The sequence below is a fragment of the Osmia lignaria genome, chromosome 3, assembly GCF_051020975.1.
Source record: "Osmia lignaria lignaria isolate PbOS001 chromosome 3, iyOsmLign1, whole genome shotgun sequence".
NCBI classification, from domain to species: domain Eukaryota; kingdom Metazoa; phylum Arthropoda; class Insecta; order Hymenoptera; family Megachilidae; genus Osmia; species Osmia lignaria.
Genome location: NC_135034.1, coordinates 6,228,648 through 6,247,285, shown reverse-complemented (window position 1 = coordinate 6,247,285; position 18,638 = coordinate 6,228,648). Strand labels below are relative to the sequence as shown.

The 18,638-nt window shown below is 39.9% G+C and overlaps 3 protein-coding genes across 6 annotated transcripts in view; 1 reads left to right on the top strand and 2 right to left on the bottom strand.

Moving 5' to 3' along the window:
• Positions 1–13,170, bottom strand: part of tyn (trynity) — an 86,495-nt gene extending 73,325 nt beyond the window's left edge. For both annotated transcript variants that reach the window (XM_076693177.1, XM_034326364.2), the window contains exon 1: positions 12,986–13,170. The gene's annotated coding sequence lies outside the window, so the exon portion shown is untranslated. The remainder of the gene's footprint in view (positions 1–12,985) is intronic.
• On the top strand, positions 702–16,689 carry LOC117605263 (uncharacterized). Of its 3 annotated transcripts, XM_076693179.1 has the most exons (5): positions 702–1,813; positions 14,189–14,285; positions 14,582–14,767; positions 16,254–16,422; positions 16,549–16,689. In XM_076693179.1, exons 2-4 carry the CDS (start codon positions 14,201–14,203, stop codon positions 16,397–16,399), a joined length of 417 nt encoding a protein of 138 aa, XP_076549294.1. In that variant the 5' UTR covers positions 702–1,813; positions 14,189–14,200; the 3' UTR covers positions 16,400–16,422; positions 16,549–16,689. The 3 variants fall into 3 exon arrangements, with proteins under 3 accessions (XP_076549294.1, XP_034182273.1, XP_076549293.1); XM_034326382.2 differs by having other exon boundaries at positions 16,254–16,557; XM_076693178.1 differs by lacking the exon at positions 702–1,813 and adding an exon at positions 13,639–14,054 and having other exon boundaries at positions 16,254–16,557.
• Positions 16,690–16,697: 8 nt separating this feature from the next.
• On the bottom strand, positions 16,698–18,558 carry Surf6 (Surfeit locus protein 6). The gene is made up of 4 exons (XM_034326377.2): positions 18,266–18,558; positions 18,132–18,185; positions 17,561–18,057; positions 16,698–17,498 (listed from the first exon to the last, which is right to left on the bottom strand). The coding sequence occupies exons 1-4, from the start codon at positions 18,381–18,383 to the stop codon at positions 17,277–17,279; spliced, it is 891 nt and encodes a 296-aa protein (XP_034182268.1). The 5' UTR covers positions 18,384–18,558; the 3' UTR covers positions 16,698–17,276.
• Positions 18,559–18,638: the final 80 nt, after the last annotated feature.

Below are 18,638 nucleotides of genomic sequence, written 5' to 3'. Positions count from 1 at the left end.
AACACTGTTCTTAGTTTTATTTCTAAATTTACTTTCATCGCTATTTATCATAGACAGAAAACGAGAACCCGTTTTCTCTTAACCAGCACGCTATATAGAATGAAAAATTAAACATCATAACAGTTTTCCAGATGAAATAATGCTGCCCGCTGTATTCGACTTTTACTATCAATTTAACTGTTCTGCTTTAACTTCGAAATTTCGCTCCACGATGATCGTGGAAATTCGGATATATTGTTTTCTTCAAAAGAAATCATAGGAAAGTGCTCTTGTCGCGAAATTATCGGAGCACAACCTGTATACGACGTCTGGATATAGAGTGACGTATTCTTGAAAAGTTATTGGAGCAAAGAGCACTCGACGAGCTACTGGAGCGGAATCTCTTAAATCTATGTCATCCTGAACTTTCGATTTCGTACGTCAGTCTGGCATCAAATATTTTTCTATTCTTTCCACTTTTCCAACCAACTTTTCTCTCTCCAATTTTTTGATCGATTCGCTGTTTACTTTTACTCTCTTTTTTTTTTATCGTGAACCAAATACACTTTTTAATTCCTGATCCTTTTAACGACGTATATAGGTTTAACGAGACGAAAGGGTTTAATCGGAAAAAAGCCTTACGATATCTCGATAGAAAACGCATGCGTGCAAAAGGTGGCGCGCAGCAAGAGTCGCGTTTTCAATAGCAGTCGGCTCAAAGCCGTAGCAGATTGAACATCGCGACATCGGTTCTCGCGTTCACCCCGTGGAACACGAGGTTTCGCGACGTCTATCATCCCCATTTAAGTGTCGACAAAGGGGAACAAACCTTTTTTCATTTGCGAAAGAAGAAGACGAGAAACATCCGTGACGTAAAACTGTCCAAGATAATGGTATCGATAAAGAACCACGAAAATCACTAGCGAAGTTGAACCAAACGCTCGGATTCATTAACGACACAAGAGGACATTACTTTTTTTCCTTAAGATTTTTTGATGTAAACCAACGACGATAAAAGTGTCGATAAACAAGCCCTGTCTTCCGAAAAACCGAAGGAAAATCTCGTTCAATCCCGAAAGAAACTTGAACCAATCTCGATATATTATTTACGACACGAGTTGCCACTGCTCGGCACATTTTTTCCTCGGAGGATATAAGATTCAGAGGCAAAAACACTTATGAAGTATCGATAAAAGTCGAGTACTAAAAAACAGAAGAGGTATTCGACAGAAATCCAATAAACTTGCGTAGCAGACTAACGTTGCTCAAATTTTTACTCCCTTTCTTAAATGAAGTTTGAACGAGGTTTAAAGCACTCGTGACAAGGAGTGAAAAACGAATCCTTCTAGCTTGTAAACGAGACTGGTCGGTTTCTGTAGAAGAAAGGAAAGAAGCAAGCAAAAGGCACGATTAATAGTTGGAGAATAAGAGGACAGAAGTTGGTGGCATCTCGAAGAGAACGAAGACGTGACTCGACTGAAAGCGACAAGATCAACGAACTGGATCCAGAAGCACGAAGGTGTCGTGTACCGTGTTCCTCACATCGAGAAATCAATGGTATCTTGATCCATCCATCAAGAGGAATCGATGCGTACGACCAAGAGAATCGAAGGAAAGAATTTAAACTTCGCCACGTGATTCGGTGACTTGTTTCAACCGCGTTGCAACGTTTCGAGTTTCACGGGAACCGATGTCTGCAAACTTTTGTTTCAAATACTGCGATTTTACGTACGATTATTGGAGAAACTACGGTCAGTGAATTTAACATAGGAATAACGTACACGATGTACGAGTCTCGGCGAGTTTGCACCGTGTAAAATCATAAAACACCCAGGTAAAACTTCAAACTACTGTTGACAGATGGAAAGTACATTAGGGAAAGGAATGCGCCTCATGCACATGCATTTTAGATTATCGCGCGCTATTGGCGATCACACACTAATCGCGTCGCCTGACAAAGAAGAAAAATGTCAGCGTTGCGGCGAATTTTAAACGCGAGGCTCAAACGTGATGACAGGGCGGAGGGTGCGAAGGGTCCCGCTAATGTACTTCCCATCTCTCGACAGTATGTATATTTTTTCTATGACGAAAAACTATACAAATTACTCCTAGTTAAATTCATAAATCGAAGGATTAATAAGGTAGAGGGATCATAGTATAATATAATAACGGGTTGAAAAAAGAATTTAACCACGCACAGTATTCGTTAAAATAAATTTCTATAGAAAAATTGTTTGTTTTCAAGCGGAAAAAAATTTCATTTAGGCGGGTAATTCGTTTCATTTAAACATTCGCTACTCGTTTCAATTCGCAAACTCCGAAGTGAAAGTCAAAAATCGATCGATCGATAGCAATGAAGTTCATAGGAAAAATCGATGGATATCCATTGCTTTATCAGCGTTTATCCAGCAAATAAATCCCGTGATTTAGAGAGCAGCTGCGATTCTGACGAGATTAAATTTTCAGCTGCGATGGTGGTGCACGGCAATTGTCGAATTGATTTCGCGGCAACCGGAAGAAACGTATCGCGTTTCGACGTTTTAAAACCTGTTATGCCTTTCGGCACGTTGAATTATCCTGAATCGAAAATAACTGAATTACGTTATAGAGGTGGTTCAGAAAAAATCGCGAAATTTTTCATGGCAGAGGAAATGTCCTTAAACGTGTTACCATTTATGCCATTCAAAATTAGATATTCGATGTTTGAGCGGACCGAAAGGGCTGCTCGAATGTTGTAGCGTCAGCTGACCGCAAACGGAATCTCCCTGGATTCACACTGTGGCTAATTTAGCCGCATTAGCCAAACTGACCAGAAATCAGCCAACGGGAATCCTGTTTAACAATCCACGATCAAACGAATCGCGCAACATCGAAGATCGCGAGATCATCGAAGCAACGGTGGAATGAAGCGTGTTGTAAAGTAATTTCGCGATTCGATTAGGCTCGTGATCCATTCGAGTGAAATTCCAACTAAAATTGATCGCGACAGGGTCACGGGACTAACGAGACGTGAAACACGAATCTGGAATTTGCAGCACCCCTTCACTCTAGGGTGTAGTTTCCGGCCGGGAAACGGATAAGTAGCCAGATCGTGAGCCGAATTTTTCGAGGGATCATCCTTCGTATACGAGGAAAAATAAATCTTACCCTCCCCCGTCGCGTTTCGAACGATTTCATCGGGATAAAAGAATACCCCAGATGTGTCGTGTCTTTCGAAATATGTTTAACCGTATCCGCCCTTTCTTCGGTTACGTTGATACGAATGATATTTCCGAAGCAAAAAAAATCTGTCAGAACAGAGACTGAATCCTTTAGCGAGTTCAATTCTTAAGCGTCGATGGGAAGGAATAGACGGGAAACGGGTTCGCGTCCCTTCAACGGAATTAATTAAAATTTATTCGAACCGAATGCTTAGCCGAGTTTATTTCTATCCCGTCTATCTCGACGAAGACGGCATCGAAGATAGGGAAAATGAAGGCGGATTCTCGCCGTCTCTCCCTTTAGCAGAGCGATTCATTGAAATTCGTAATTTAAATAACGTCAACTGCCCGGATACGTTGGTACCACAGTTTTAGGGGTATTTAGTGTACGGCTCACGTACCAACTAGCTCGCTTAAAGATGACCTGAAATTCTAGTACGCCGTCTGCGAATGCTATGACATTCTTGCCGAAGGTTTCTCTTCGACACCGGGAACATCGCCCTACTCTTATGAAATATTTAAGCCAACAGTCGAATTCTCTTCGCTCCAGAAACGCCACGAATCGCTCGTCGGTTTGTTTTTTATCGGACAATTTAACCTTCTTCTCTGTATATTTTACCCGTAACACCGATTGTTGAAATATTTTTCCAATGATTATGCGGAACGATCGATCGTCGCGATATCGTTCCCCTCGTCGCAAACCAGCTGAACGTCACCGACCGACCAATTCATTTCCGCGTGTCCAGTCCCTATGAAAAAAGGAAATCGAACTGTACGCGAACACGGACGATATAGATGAACAAGACAAAATGGGACAGAAGCACGAACCGAAGCACGAACGTTCACTCTCATTCATTCGTACCTTCTACCACCGCTCCCATTTACTCCCGTCCCTATTTCCCTGGTGGAAAGGCCTGCCTGTTTTCCGTTATATCGTAGTTGGCCATCGGTTCTCATTTTGCGACTTTTCTCCCCTACCCCTCCCTCTTGTCTCCTTACGTTCCTCTGTCGCTCAACGAATACCTTTGTTCGTCTCCGGAATGATTATTAGGCTAGTGTATCCGAAGAATTTAATAGTGTAAATTAGGGGTGCGCGACTGCCCTACAGTTCTTTTCTCGAAGAAAAGAAACACGCGCCGAAGTTTGCTTTCGCTTAAGAATCTTTCGATCACATTTTAAACTCTTCTTATCTTCTTATCGTACCGTTGAGATCCGGATCTTTAGTTCTACTTTATATTCAAGTATCTTTTTCGATACCTTTCCAGACCCTCGGGAAAATCGATGAAGGCGTTCACGCACCCCAAAACTTTCCTCCTTGTTTTCCTCCTCGAGTACTTGAGAGTTTAATTTCATCGCGGACGAAAATACGTGATAACATTTGAAAAGATTGAAATTTCTAAGTGGAAGCCGCCGAGGGAAAGCATTTTTCTCGCGAAAAATCGAATTCTATCTCGGCGTATAATCGTTATTTTCAGCTGAAGGATCGCCGAAGGCAAGAATATAAAAGCCAATAGATTTATTCCAACGAATATCTACGATTCATTGTTCCGGTTCAGCCTCCTCTTTATCCCCGATCCCTATTCCCGGATTTCTTTCTACCCGTTCTAACTCTAAACCGCAAGTTTTCAGTTCACGAACTTCTTCCCGACACGTCGACCGCTTTTAAATTCACGGGAAACTCGTTAGGTCTCATAGAACGAATCTCGGCTACGGATCGGCTCTATTCTATAAGATTAAGCCGTCCAAACGCGTGTCCCGTTCTAAGATATCCAATAAGATCTTAGATCCGTGAATGCAACTTTCAAAATCGTTTCCGTCGATTCAAGTTTTCAATAAATTCGATAGAACATTTATGAATTTTCATTATTCGAATCCTTCGCGATGATTGTTCTCGATCTGATCAGCTATCTTCGATCGGATCGGATCGGAAATAACAGGTTGGGCGAGGCACGAGGCGTTAAGCAACGGAACTCGCGTTCTATTTTATCCGGATATTGTGCGTCTCGTTAACCCAAATCCGGGATCCGTTGAAACGCGTTTGGTAAATCAGCAGCCTACTAACGAGAAAAAGCAGTGTATCCTCTTACCGTGAACCAGCTATTCGCTCGAATTCGGTGCCTGCTATCGACCGCTTTCGTTTCCCTCTCGTTTCGCTGCCACCCATCCTTCCTGCCAGCCTGGCTGTAGAAAAATCACCAGACTATTTTTATCTCGTCAAACGCAGCCCCTCCCGTTGACGAACAACGCTTAATCCGTTCCGGATTGGCCACTGACATTTTTGTCTCGCGGCTGTGTAACACACAGGCTACACGCTTTTTTTTTTTTTCACTTCGACATCGCGTCAATTCCTTTCCAGACGTATTAGGTATTTCAATTTGCGCGATAAATCAGCATTTCTGGCAAGTGACGTTAAAGGACGCGTTACGCTTTCAGCCCGCTACTTGGCTTCGCTCTTCGTTCGACACTCTGATAAACGTCGCGTCTTGAGAGGCATTGTTAAGGTGACACTTTCGTGACGATCCGTTAATTGCAGCTCCTAAAGAGCGACTCGACTGATCGTACGAAAGAGGGAAAGCAAATAAAGCGAGAGCATTCAAGGATATAGAGCTATGCGCGAACGGGTTGCATGTAAGGGTTGCTTCGGTCGAGAAAGAGTTAGCCTCCGTACCGTATTGTAATCTTAATTAATTTCCCTATCGCATTTGCTCATGAAACACCCTGTATACACGGAGTGTTTCAATTGTCCGAAATAGAACAGATCGTTTGAAATCGTGGCCGATAAATATATCAGAGCAATTTACACGCGATTCTAAATCGACTGTTCGCAAGTGTTCTCAACGAGAACTAATCGAGCATTGTTCTCTCTGTTCCGTTGGAATATTATTCTCATAACTGATTATTGTTCGGGGAATCGTACACGCGTCGAATGAAGTTTCGCTATAATTTCAAGAATGAATACCTAGGTACGCAAGCATGCACAGCTTTCGATGCAAGCAACAATCGAGTTCCAGATAGTCAAACACGAGGAACTGAGTAATAGATCGCCAGAGGATCGCAAACTTTGCAAGACCATTTTATCGTGTACACTGTACGCGATAGAAGCAAGCAATTTCAAAACGAAATCGAACACACAAGTTTAACGTTACTTTTCATGTGTTGTAGTAAACGCTGGTAGCGAACGTATTTAGTTAATTAATCAATCGGTTGAATGAATTTGTATTTTCCAAAGGAACCTGCAAACGCTTTGATAATATCGTTTATACAATTAAGCTCGAACAACGATGCACAGGATTGTAGCAATCCCCTGAGATTAAGCGAAATAATTGAAGATACAGACGTTACTTCAGTGGATTTCTACTTCCAACCGACTATAGAACGGAATCAAGAGTTAAATTCATTCCTGCCGACACATTTTTTCGTGTAGGAACAGAAAAAGCGTCAGTACGGCTGACGATAGACGATCCCTGCTTTTTGGAAGTCATGTACCGAGAGACCGCTAGCGAGAACAGACCCAAATCCCGCTGCCACCTGGCGGTCGCCGATCCGAGCTAAGGGTGCCCGGGAAGACTCGCCGTCTTCCCCTTCCACTAAACGCCTACATTCGCGAACCCCGAGGCTTATCGGGGAAAAACGGACATAAAAACCAGTTCATTAAGCTTATTCGAACCCATTATCCAGCTCGGTCCTATTATCGTCTCTTAATCCCCGTCCCATCGGTACCGGTTCCTCCCTCTTCGACTGAAATTGGGAATTTCGCGGTATAAAAGATTGCCACATTTACGCTGCTATCGGCCATTCCCTTGGCAATAGTTCAAACGGAATTACCCGATATAAAGTCTTCAAAGTAAAAGATAAATTTCCTCTACGCGCGACAATTAACGCGTTGGCCGGCACAGTAGAAATATCGACGCATAGCGCGGCACTTCGTTCGCCACTCCTCACTACGACCGGCGCAGTGCAATTGAATTGCTCTAATTTAATAAAGATCGTGGAAAAGCAAAAGCTTCGGGTACCGAAGGGTAAATCCTTGTTGGTTTGTTTTTGACAAATTTTAATATTCCCTGTCGAGAGAAGGAGACTAGAATCGTCGCTTCGGGATTAAAAGTAGACGAGAGGGTTGTGAGAAAGGTGCAGAGGTTTTATCCGCTTAGATATTAGAGTTAATTTCGCCTGACTGGCGTGGAATTTAATACTTCCAGCACGCGCATTCCTTCATAACGATATTTCCTCGGGAAACTTTATTTCCAACGAGGCAAGAGAAAAGAATATTGACGACGTAGCTCACACTGACGAGGACAATGTACCCGGCAAGTGAATCTCAAGAGTGCCAGCATCGTTTGCTTCGTTTAAATCCATTTGCATGATTTCCCTTTAAACAGAAGATGAGCTTGTATCGCGGTAAAATTTTATTAATCCCTCGAGTGAGAAGAGTGACGAGCCTCTTCTAGACGAGTCTCTCTTCCTTTTTTTTTTTTTTTTTTAGGTCAAGTTAGACTTTGTCGAACTAGGCCAGCCACGGTACAGAATGTTCCATAAGCGAAAAGATGGTGATTTTACATAAAAAATTTAGGTGGAAGATAAAACTATGGCCTGTTATATTTTCATGAAATTTACCTGCAACGTTCTATCCATTTTCCCTCGAACCCTAAACGCGTGATCGTAGAATGATTTATTGAATCATCGATTCCGATACGATAATGGAATAATAATACGGTGAACACCGAAGGCACAGAAGCGTTAAAGCACCTTAGTCGAAAATTAATAGCGTTTCCTTGGCTGAACGTCGATATCTATTCGATTTGCTATTGATACACAGGAAAGTTTCTTTTTCGGGCTCGTTCGAAACTCGTTGGCAAGAAAATCGAGTAGAACGTGTTACAAAGGCAAACAATCAATTGTAACTGCTTTGAATCGAAAACGTAAACTGAAAATTACACGAGCGTTGAGACTGTTAGAAGACGGAGCCATTAAAACCATTAACACCTAAATGGTTGGGCGAGTGTGTCGGTGCCAGCTAATGGATGCAAGATTTACCACGTTCTCCGAAAATTGCATCCCTGCACGTGACACAATCGTATGTGTTCGGGGTAACACACGGTTATAAGCTTGTCGACTATTTAATGTATAGCACTAGGACATAGACTTTACACGACCGCACCGAAATAAGGTTTGCACCTTGCTACACGAAAGTATTTCAATCGAAATAATTGTACAGGACGTCTTAAAACGGATCTACCCTATGAAACCTCGAGAATACAATACCCCTTTAAGATATAACGTGGACAAAATATTATTTAAACTCCAGAGCAGAGTTTCACTATAGTAATATCTGTAAGATCTTTATTCCAAGAACGTGTCTGCTCGGCCCTGTGTACCCACAGAAGATTCCCACGTGGAGAATCATAATCGTTATTTTCATAGAGGAAAATCTTCCATCGGTAATCTGCGATTTCACGATAAGAAATTTATTCCCGTTAAAGTGGTTATACGATTCCCTCGCGAATCTTTTGATGTTATCTTCGATTATGCCCGGGAAGCTTCCGATATCGCTTAAATCAACAGGACGCGACGCGACGTCCCCTCGAAACTCGACGCACATACATTGCACCATAACGACAAGGAAGCAAACGTTGTACATTATTAATGAACCGCTTGTTGACCCCACGGAGAAAAAATAAGGAAGATAAACCAGCCACCCTCTACGTTGGATATTGTTTTAAGTCTGATATACATTTGTTTGAAACGTCTGCCTTAGCTGTTTTGACGAACGTTGCTTGCAAAGTTGATGCGATCGTTATAAATGATCAAGGCAAAGGACAGGTAGCAACGGTCATTTAGAAAGATCTGTACATTAGATAATCAGAACGTTAGTCGGTGTTAGAATTCGCGAGGGTTGAACGACACTGGCAATGATTCTAAGCTGATTTAGCCGGAGGAAACAACAAAGCCGAGCTTGACCAACAGTGTATACCCTTTGTTCACCAACTTTGTCAAACGAGATCCTGCCATGTTTCAGCTGATGAACCGAAATTATAAATGGACCATGACTCGACGTTATCAGTGGAACACGGTTGAGGGCCCACTCAGCGATTAAATCCCTGTTAAAGTTTCAAAATTCGTGTTTCACAGAGTTTCACAGAGCATTCGAATTACGTTGAGAAGCGAGCTTGGCCGATTTACCGTGAAAGCTTGCCCTAATGAAACTCCGAGTACTATTCGGTGTCCCACGCGAAAGGATCGATAATTTGCCAATCGTTTTGCTTAAATATCGCTGTTATAAATTTGATTCGCACGCGTTTCACACCCCTGCCAGAGTTATCTCGCGTAAATTTTTAACAGACCCTTTCACAGCTCGTCGCAAATTTCCATTTTACGATTACGAAACGCGTCGATATCACGCTCGAGCGAGGGGTAACAAAAGTTAACGATAACATCTATGAAAGACGTCAATGAGCGAACGGGAGACAACGTCACCGCCAACTAAAATATCGAGTAGCACGGCAGAGCTGTCGATAAAATTTCATTTCCACTCGTTCTTTCGTCGACGACGAAAGATCACTTTCGAACGGCTACCATTACAACAGACCATTGCCTTCTGTGCACGCAACTCTTTTCATTGATTTTCACTGATAATCGATGACAAAGTAAAAATTCGTTTACCGTATCGTGAAAAATATTCCACGAGATTTCGTTCGAGAAAGAATCCGAGAATTCGCGTAGAATCAAACGGCGCGATTTCCTGATTTTCCATGGAAATAATATCTCCTTTAGCGTCTACGAGAGAACATAAACTCGCGATGGAATTTCTTGTCCTTTTGCTTTGTACCAGGAATTCGAGAGGGAAATGTCGGTCTTTGTCGATTTCACTGGCGAGTAATTTGAAAATTTCTCGCCTTTTGAAACGCAAACTCTGTCCCTGACGGTGGAAATCCACGGAAATGGTAATACAATTGAGGTACTGTTTTAAGAACAAAAAAAAAAGCATATATCGCTCGAATAACACCACTTGTAAGATGAAAAGATTCGTTTCCTCGTCGTTGAACGTGTACACCGCGTATACACCAACTAAAACATACGTATTCGCGTAATCAACGAGGAAACGTTCCGTAATTAATAAAACGGTTAATTAACAAGCTAGAAGCAAGGATATCGACGAGAATGCAACGAGGACGCAACTTGATATACGACACTGAATATCGACCGTGTTCTAAGCTTCGTGTTATGAAATACCGTGTACGGATTTATTCGAATCCAATTTTCCATTTTCAATCTTTTATTTTCGCGAAAGAATCATTAATCAGAGCTCCACTTTCCAACTAGTTTAACCAGATTTTATACCTTCATTCGATAATCCCCCAATTACTCGGCAAACTTTGTTCGCAGCGTCGGAACGCGATTAATTTCTGCAGAAATTTCTTTAAGTTCGTCCGCGGCCGGTCGATCGAACTCCCGCTAACGGTAATCGATTTTACACTCGTTCGATGTATTAATATCTCGCGAAACGTATCGCGAGCATAGATATCGATAGGCGATTTAACTTTGAACAGAAAACTAATTCGATAACGGAAATGATTCGCTTAAGAAAACTCGATTTGCTACTTGCGTAAAACTTATCGACTTTAATCTCGTTTTCGAAGCAATTTTCATGGAATTGAGTTAAATAGATTTCACGTGGCACGCTGTGCCAAGCTTTCGCCGTAATAACCGAGCATCGATGACTGCATCCATAAACGTTATAAGCAATTTTAATAAAAAATATAGCAAACTAATATATCAAACTGACTTCACTCGTGATGGAAAGGATCTATTATTGATGAACAACATCGAAAAATTTCAATATTAAATTTAAGACCATCAAAGGTAAATTGCTCTCGTCCTTGTAGACTATGAAACTGTGTAAATGAAAAAGTAATTTAACCCTAACAAATCTTCGGGTCGAGCTTCATTAAAGGAGGTGCACGATTGGCGTTACTTGGTTCTTAGGCTTTTCATTAGTTAAACCTCTCAAGATTCAAGCACCGATAAGCTCTTCTTTCCCCTTTCGTTCTACCATGCTGTTCGAAACTCGTCTTCTCGCCGTTATCGTGTCTGTCCTTGTAACTGAAGTAATCTTCCGCGAAATCACAAGAACGTGTAACGTCGTCTTTGACCTTTTAAGCAACGATTCGAGGGTGAAGTCGATTCTCGTTTGTCGAGACATTTGATGATTTGACGTTACGGAAAGTTCGCACGAATGTATTCTATTCAAGTAAATATACCGAGCAGAAATTGGTCTGTCTATTTTGTACAAGTGTACCGGAGAAACTTCGATATCAGTTGAAAAACGATTTGAAATTTTCCGGACCACGCGAATTTACTGCAGGTAAATTTCAGCTCGTACGTCACCAGCTGGCTTCGGGAAGCCCGAACGAGGTCTCGACGAGGGATGAAAGGAAAAATTGTGGCCAATACGTTGGAGGGATGCCAAGACTTTCAGCCTGACATCCTGTCGGTTAAACGAGTTTCGCGTTTGTCCTGGCTACTCTGGCTGTTAAACACGTTTTTGGGGAAATGCAACTTATCCGAGCTTTCTTGGAGAACATGCTCGTGGTCACGAATGCACGAGACACGCCTAATGGAAAAGTGGGTCAAACTATTCTCGTCACAAAGCGTCCTTCGACAGGATAGGCTCTATAGCTAAGATAATGTAACGATAGGATTAATCGCGGAGATATTTCATAGTGATCGTACAAGTATTTGCACGGTTTATATATTTCTAATTCCAAATAACTGCAGATCCGACATGTTTGAAAATTAAATTTCATATAAAATGCAAGAAATATCGAACAGAGCTTGCTTCTATAGTTTCCCTAACCGATAGGGAGCATCGATGTTCGCTAGGGAATGCGGGATAATTTATAGAGGCAATATTCAGTACGATAGCGAGATAAAAAATAGAAAAGGAATGAAAGAAAGGAGGAAATACGAGCATCTGATGCGTCTCGGAAACGAGTCGTTCCAAAGGCTCTGTTTGAGAGCTAACGAGCTACCCAGGTCACCTTAGCTGAGGAAATTAAGCTCGCCTTGGTATTGGGTGGAACCAATCTCACTTCCAAAGAGACTACTGTACAGAGCTCCATTTCAACCCATCTTCCTCGTTTAAGGAAGTTAAATTTTAAATCTTTTTTATTACATTAATTTGCTTCTAAGCTTTGAAAGCTCCGTTATAAGTCTTCAATTTAGTATCATAAAATGTATTAAGCGAAACTAAATGCTATTTAATTTGATTTTGAATAAATTTCAATTTTTGAATTAAGTTTATCTACGGGGCCTTCGAAAATTTGATAACCCAGGGGCCCCAGAAATCTTAATCCGGTCCTGTACGTATACGTACTTACTAATTGTTACTTTGCATGCTATTGAACTAGAGTTAACTAACCTCACTGCGACTCGCCGCCACTACGAATTAAATTTCCCTAGCAATATTCCCAATGGGAGTATTCAATAGCAATGAAACTGTGAAAACTTTCTTTACACAGAAAATGAGAGAGACATTTCTAGTCTATCTCAATATTCACGCCTACACGCCGAGGATTATTGCTTTTCTAAGCGCGGGGAAAGAAAGAACAGTAAAATCAGCAAAAAGAGTGTCACAAAGACAAAGGGAACAGAGCAAATAACGTGATTCCGGGTCCTATCGAAAGGTTAATATTCGCATATTTATGGACGCTCTTATATGTACCCTGACAAGACGAATTCCAATTTCCGAATAGCGAATAAGTCTTTTCGCAATATTCACTTTTTAATACTGAATATTATTTACTTACCCCTCATATTGCGTTGTAGTGGTCCAGCGACAATGACAGGACGCCAAGAAGCAGTTGACTGTTTCTCGTTCAGTCCACGCACTGTTTCACTGAATCACAACTTCTCCACGATCGACAATGTTTATGTTTACGATATCCGGACTCGATCGCGTCGAATGCTCACGAAATATTTACTTTGCAACGAGATAATCTTGTAACCGTACTTCGCTTTATACATACCGCGCACGCGACCGGCCATTTTAGACGCGCAATAATCTCTGCGCACTAAAGATGCGCAGTAAAATTGGCGGCAAAGCTGCACACTAGACCATCGCACCACCTGGCGCGCAAAATTAAAAATATGAAAAACTTTGCGGTACATTTCAATTTTACATTAAATCACACCATCGTCAATATACTCGTTAAGGTTTTGTTTTTTAATTATTAATGAAAAACACCGACTGAACAGGGTACGTGTAGCACGCAGGCTTGGACGCGGGAGTGACAGCTACGAGAACCGCGTTAGAGCGTATTCGCGAACAAACTATTCGGCACGTCGGATCGTAGCTGACGCTTCCGCGTCCGAGCATGCGCACTATGCGCGCTCTGATCGGTCTGTTTTTAATTAATAATTTGAAAACTAAGCTTTAATGAGCATTTTGGTAAAGAAAAAAGTTGTTCAGAATTACCCCAGCTATCATCTCTCTTTCCAACAGATGCTCACCTCTAACCGAACACCCTCTATACATTGTTTCGCTGAAACTTTATTTACTACAATACAAATAGCAATTAAAGGAGAAATTCGTTCACTGTAAAGGAAAGAAGGAAAAGAAAACCAAGACGGGTAATTACAACCAGGAGAGACTTCAATGTAGAAGCTTTGGTGTACAGCGTTGTTGCCTGCGGTCGTTGCCTCGACCTCGCTGTTTTATCGAAAAACCGGGTCCGGAAAAAGCGAAGAAAAAAGGAAAACGAAAGAGTGACTAGAAAACCGTGATACATCAAAGGATGCTTTGACTTTTTCTCTACACTAAATAAAGCACCACGGGTGGTAAACAGTTTTGAAAGCTATAGCGAACAGTGGCAATCGGTAGGATTTCAAAATTGGTTTTGCAATGAAACAGGAAAATCTGATAACTCGATCGTCGACTTCGCACAATTTCTGCAACGCAATGCAGTCTTAATTAGCAGTGTAATTACTTCTGAAAACTAATTTTGTTCCAGATTAAATGCAAAATGTCGGTCGAGGTGAGAGCGGGTCGACCAACAATGCCTACAATTCCTCAATCTAAGAGACCAACGATTCTAGTTTATCCTACAGGTGAGATCAAATTAGTCGAATTTTTTTTAACTTTCAGAGTTGCTTTACCGAGTCAAAACGAAGCACTGGAATAGTTTGCATTCTCTTGTGTGGAATATTACTTCTTGCTTCCTTGTTTTGCAAGATTTGCCACAGTCGTTCAACTGTAGAATATCTCGGTTTCACAAAATGATAAACTATCCTACTCGCTACTCCAGTTGCTTTATGAAGCAAGTTTAGCTTGAAGAACTATCTCGACATTGAGAACAATGAAACTTCCTTTCGAACAGTATACGTACATTTAGGTGATTTTTCAGTAACTCCGGAGAGTATCATCATCCCAATAGTATCGTGTATTCTTGGATTTCCATTGTTGGCGCTGATGGTTATCTGTTGCCTAAGAAGAAGGGCAAAACTTGCGAGGGAACGAGCCAGGAGAAGAAACTGTGATTTGGATCACGGTGCTTTGAGCTTGGTTCGTTTCAGCCCTGTTCATCGCTTAGGTGAGTTTCTACTCTATAGTTTAACCTTCTAAGTACTTAACCCATTTTTCCAGCTGTATTGAAAGAAAAAAAGAAAAAGAGCACGACACAATGCTGCTATTCTGTTTGCAATTGAGCGAAGTGTTTCTTGTTGTACGGTCTACGAGTGCATAACATATGGGACCATGAACACGATACATGAAGTTTCTGTAAATATGGACCTACATAACTCGAAAACAAGGAGAAACAAGAAATATGTTTGCGTAATATTTTGATCGTTATGTTCGTATACTCCATTCGTCGCTTAAGTGGGTTCCGCGTGTTATATCGCACCCTGTATTGTGCAACAAAAATGAATGGAGGTCACGAAACATTTGTATTTTAGCACCTTCAACCCTTTGAACAACAACCAACGTTTTCGCGGTTACCTTTCCATAGCCAGGCAACATTGAATGCACACATACCTGTTTAGAATTTGAATACCTACCGGTACATGTACACTTTTGTAAATGGAGTATGTATGTACGAGTTCAAACACACGGAATCGTAGCCTAGAATGTTATATACGTATATAAAGAGAGTGGAAAACGCATTAAACCAGATTGAATGTTGCCCTGAATATCCGAGTTCATGCACCGACGTCAGAATATTTCATGTACAAATATCGTATCCGCGAAGTTAAGATTAATTTTGTAGATAGGAACACTTAACTCGCATCGAAAGTATTCAAAAATTGAAAGAGAAAACTGTGAAGGTTTTCTTTAGTTTTTCATACATTTTAATTACAATGTAGCGTTTAAATCAATGTATACGATAGCTGTGAAACTGAAATATATGTCCGTTATTTTATTATCCTGTCAAGTGCAGCATCCAAAGAGGATTTAGGTAAAGCTTCTCATCCACCTGATTGTTGCTTCTTTTTCTTCCTAGAAAAAGTTTGAAGTTTAAAGGATAGCAGTTTCTTTCACTTAATGCATAATCGTTTCATACCGCTACTGCCGTTGCATATTTAACGCAGAACTTAAATTGAAGTTTTCACGAAAGTTTGAAATCTTGAGCACTTAAGAAGCACGTGAAAACGATTCGAAACGATAAAAATACTTACATTTTATAAAATTTGATACTTGCATTTATTGTCCAAACGAATATGATCTTCATATTAGCAGTGCAATTAAAAAGAAGAGTTTCATGCGTAGCTTGGCTGTAGTTTAACGCAGCTCTCGATGCAAAAGCATGAAATACATATCATTTAACATCGTTCATAGCCGCATGTAATTGATTTACAGATATTTGCTCTGCAAGCTTATATAGAATTACATTTAAACGCAAGCTGCATCGTACGATAACAATGCGTACAACAATTGTGAAATTCAAGCAAATAGTTGAGATGATGTGATGTTTATTTTAGAATGCATTTAATGCTCTTTTGTCAACTGAATTTTTCTACAGACAATCGAGTGTTTTACGATTGCATGTTACAACTCTGTCCGTTTTTTTTCTATGGCAGCTGGAATTGATCGACCAACGAGAACGGTGTCCTTAAGAAGCGATCGAGGGTCCAAAGCTTTTCCGTCATTGGAGCTAGACACCGTGGTCGAAGAACGATCGGATCCTGAACAGAGCACCGCACTTGAACTCAGCAGTCCGGATTAGCATCCAGCTTTGGTACCGCCAAGGTACCAACTACAATTATTTTAACACATTTTTTAATCTTACATCCACGCGGGCTTTGAAGAAGATACCGGTCTGTGCCACCTAGCATTAACATCATAAAAGTTAAGATTTTGAGAATATTTTTACAGGTCTCCTCGGCCGTCAAAAGCAGCGGTGCCATTACCCGAGGATCATAGCCCTTTATGGACAGCGTTGACGCACGCTAATACCGTATCATCTGCCCTTGGAGATACCTAGCATGAGGTGGATGAGGGCGATTATATCGAAGCTCTCGTCCTAAACTTACCAATCATTTATTAAACAATTACAAAAATTTAAAAATTTGTTATGAACCTTCAATACCTGGAATATATGTTACGTTCAGTTTGAAGATCGTGACGAATTCTGAACATACATCGCAAGTGCCGTAACGAAAAATGACTATAAAATATATTGACATCGTAAAGTTAAATAAAAGTTTGCAAACAAGTTTTGCACATGTGACAGAAATTAATGTGAGTTAAACGTTATACTGACCAATTGTATCAAATTTAGTAGACATCCCGGCTTTTTACAATGAGATACCTAGTCGAAAAATGTATGCTACAGATATGTTAGTGTAAATAAGGGTTTGTTAACACGACGTACAAACAGAAAACAGTTTGTAAATAAATCATCATAAGCACCAGAAACTTCACACTTTTATATATTATGAAATCGATATACGGATTTTTAGAGTTGAAAACTGTCAATACGTCTGATGTAAATAATCTTACTAGATATACGAAATAATTATTTATACAAGAGCAATTAGAATGTATTCAAATATATCAAATATAAAATTCTTCTAAACATACTTATTATACATATATAATGCCTAAAATCCGGGCATCGCTCGTCCTTTTTTAGACGCCTTTTTTAACTTGTTCAATTTTTTCTCTTTTTTTCTCTTCATGATATTTTCTTGACGCTTTTCTTGCCTTTCTTGGATTCCTTTCTGAACATTTTCTAACCTTGATTCCCATTTCTTAGCACTTTGTTTTTTCTGCTGGTCTTTTCTCTTTATTGTTCGTTTAAGCAAATCAGAATCATCTTTCACCTGTAACAATATATAAGTATAGGAATTTAAGTTACATCTTTGCAACTATCATTTTGACATACTTTTTCACCAGAGGCTTTTGCTAAAGCAGATTTCCATGCATCTTTTTCTTTAAGTTCTTGAGCTTTTTCTATTTCACCTGATTGTTCCATTTCCTTTAACTTTTCTTTCTTCTGCTTTAATTCAAGAAGAATTTTCTTTGTATCTTTTCTAGGTGGTTTCTTTTTTGTTCCAATTTCAGAAAAGTCAAACTTACTGAAAACCATTTTACCTTCTGAATTAAATATGGGTTTTGGTCTTGGAATTTTCTGTACTTCGCTGTCTTCCTTTTTAATTTTGGACAAACCACTTGCATTTTGCTCTATTTTAACAGCTTTCTTCTGCATCAAATGTTCTTCCCTCTTTGATATCTTTTTTATTCTATTTTTCAAGTTCTTTTTCAATTGTTTTTCCTTATATCCTAGCCTTTTAATATTTCTTAATCCTTCGAGTCTAGCATGTAACTCTTCAAATGTTTGTGCTCTTTTCATTTTTCCGTTTAAATGTGAAAAAATTTTTCCTACAATGCAGAAAATATACAGCTGGTGAAGAAATAAATTACAATTTTATACAAAAATATCAATATGTATGTACCTTTTGATGCAGTTTTATTATTTTGTACTATTACATTACTTTGATCATCTGAAACTAATGACACTTAATTAATATTTTGATAAATATTACGCTTTTCTAATAGCATATTATTTTCTTTGTTTCTACACTTTTACCTAATTCAGATACAGGGAAAGGTGTTCTTGAAAATATCTGTGAAATAAATTCGTTTTCTTTCAGCAATAACTGCTTAACAAGTTTTTTGTCAAATGGTTTAGACATTTTTAATTGCATATTTTTCTAAACCCACGTGTGTTATATCGCAATGTAAATACAGTTTTGTGTCAGAATCTAGCAAATCACATACACGTTTTTTAACTTTTGAAAACTATAACATAGGTTATGAAATGTATAGTAATGCGCAAACTCACAAGCAGACTAAACGTCTCTTTTTTTTTTAAGTTTAAACAAAAACAGTGAAGTTAGATTTGTTATATTTAAAATACAGCCTTTTATTTAATACATTTTACTTTTATTAAAAATGCAGCT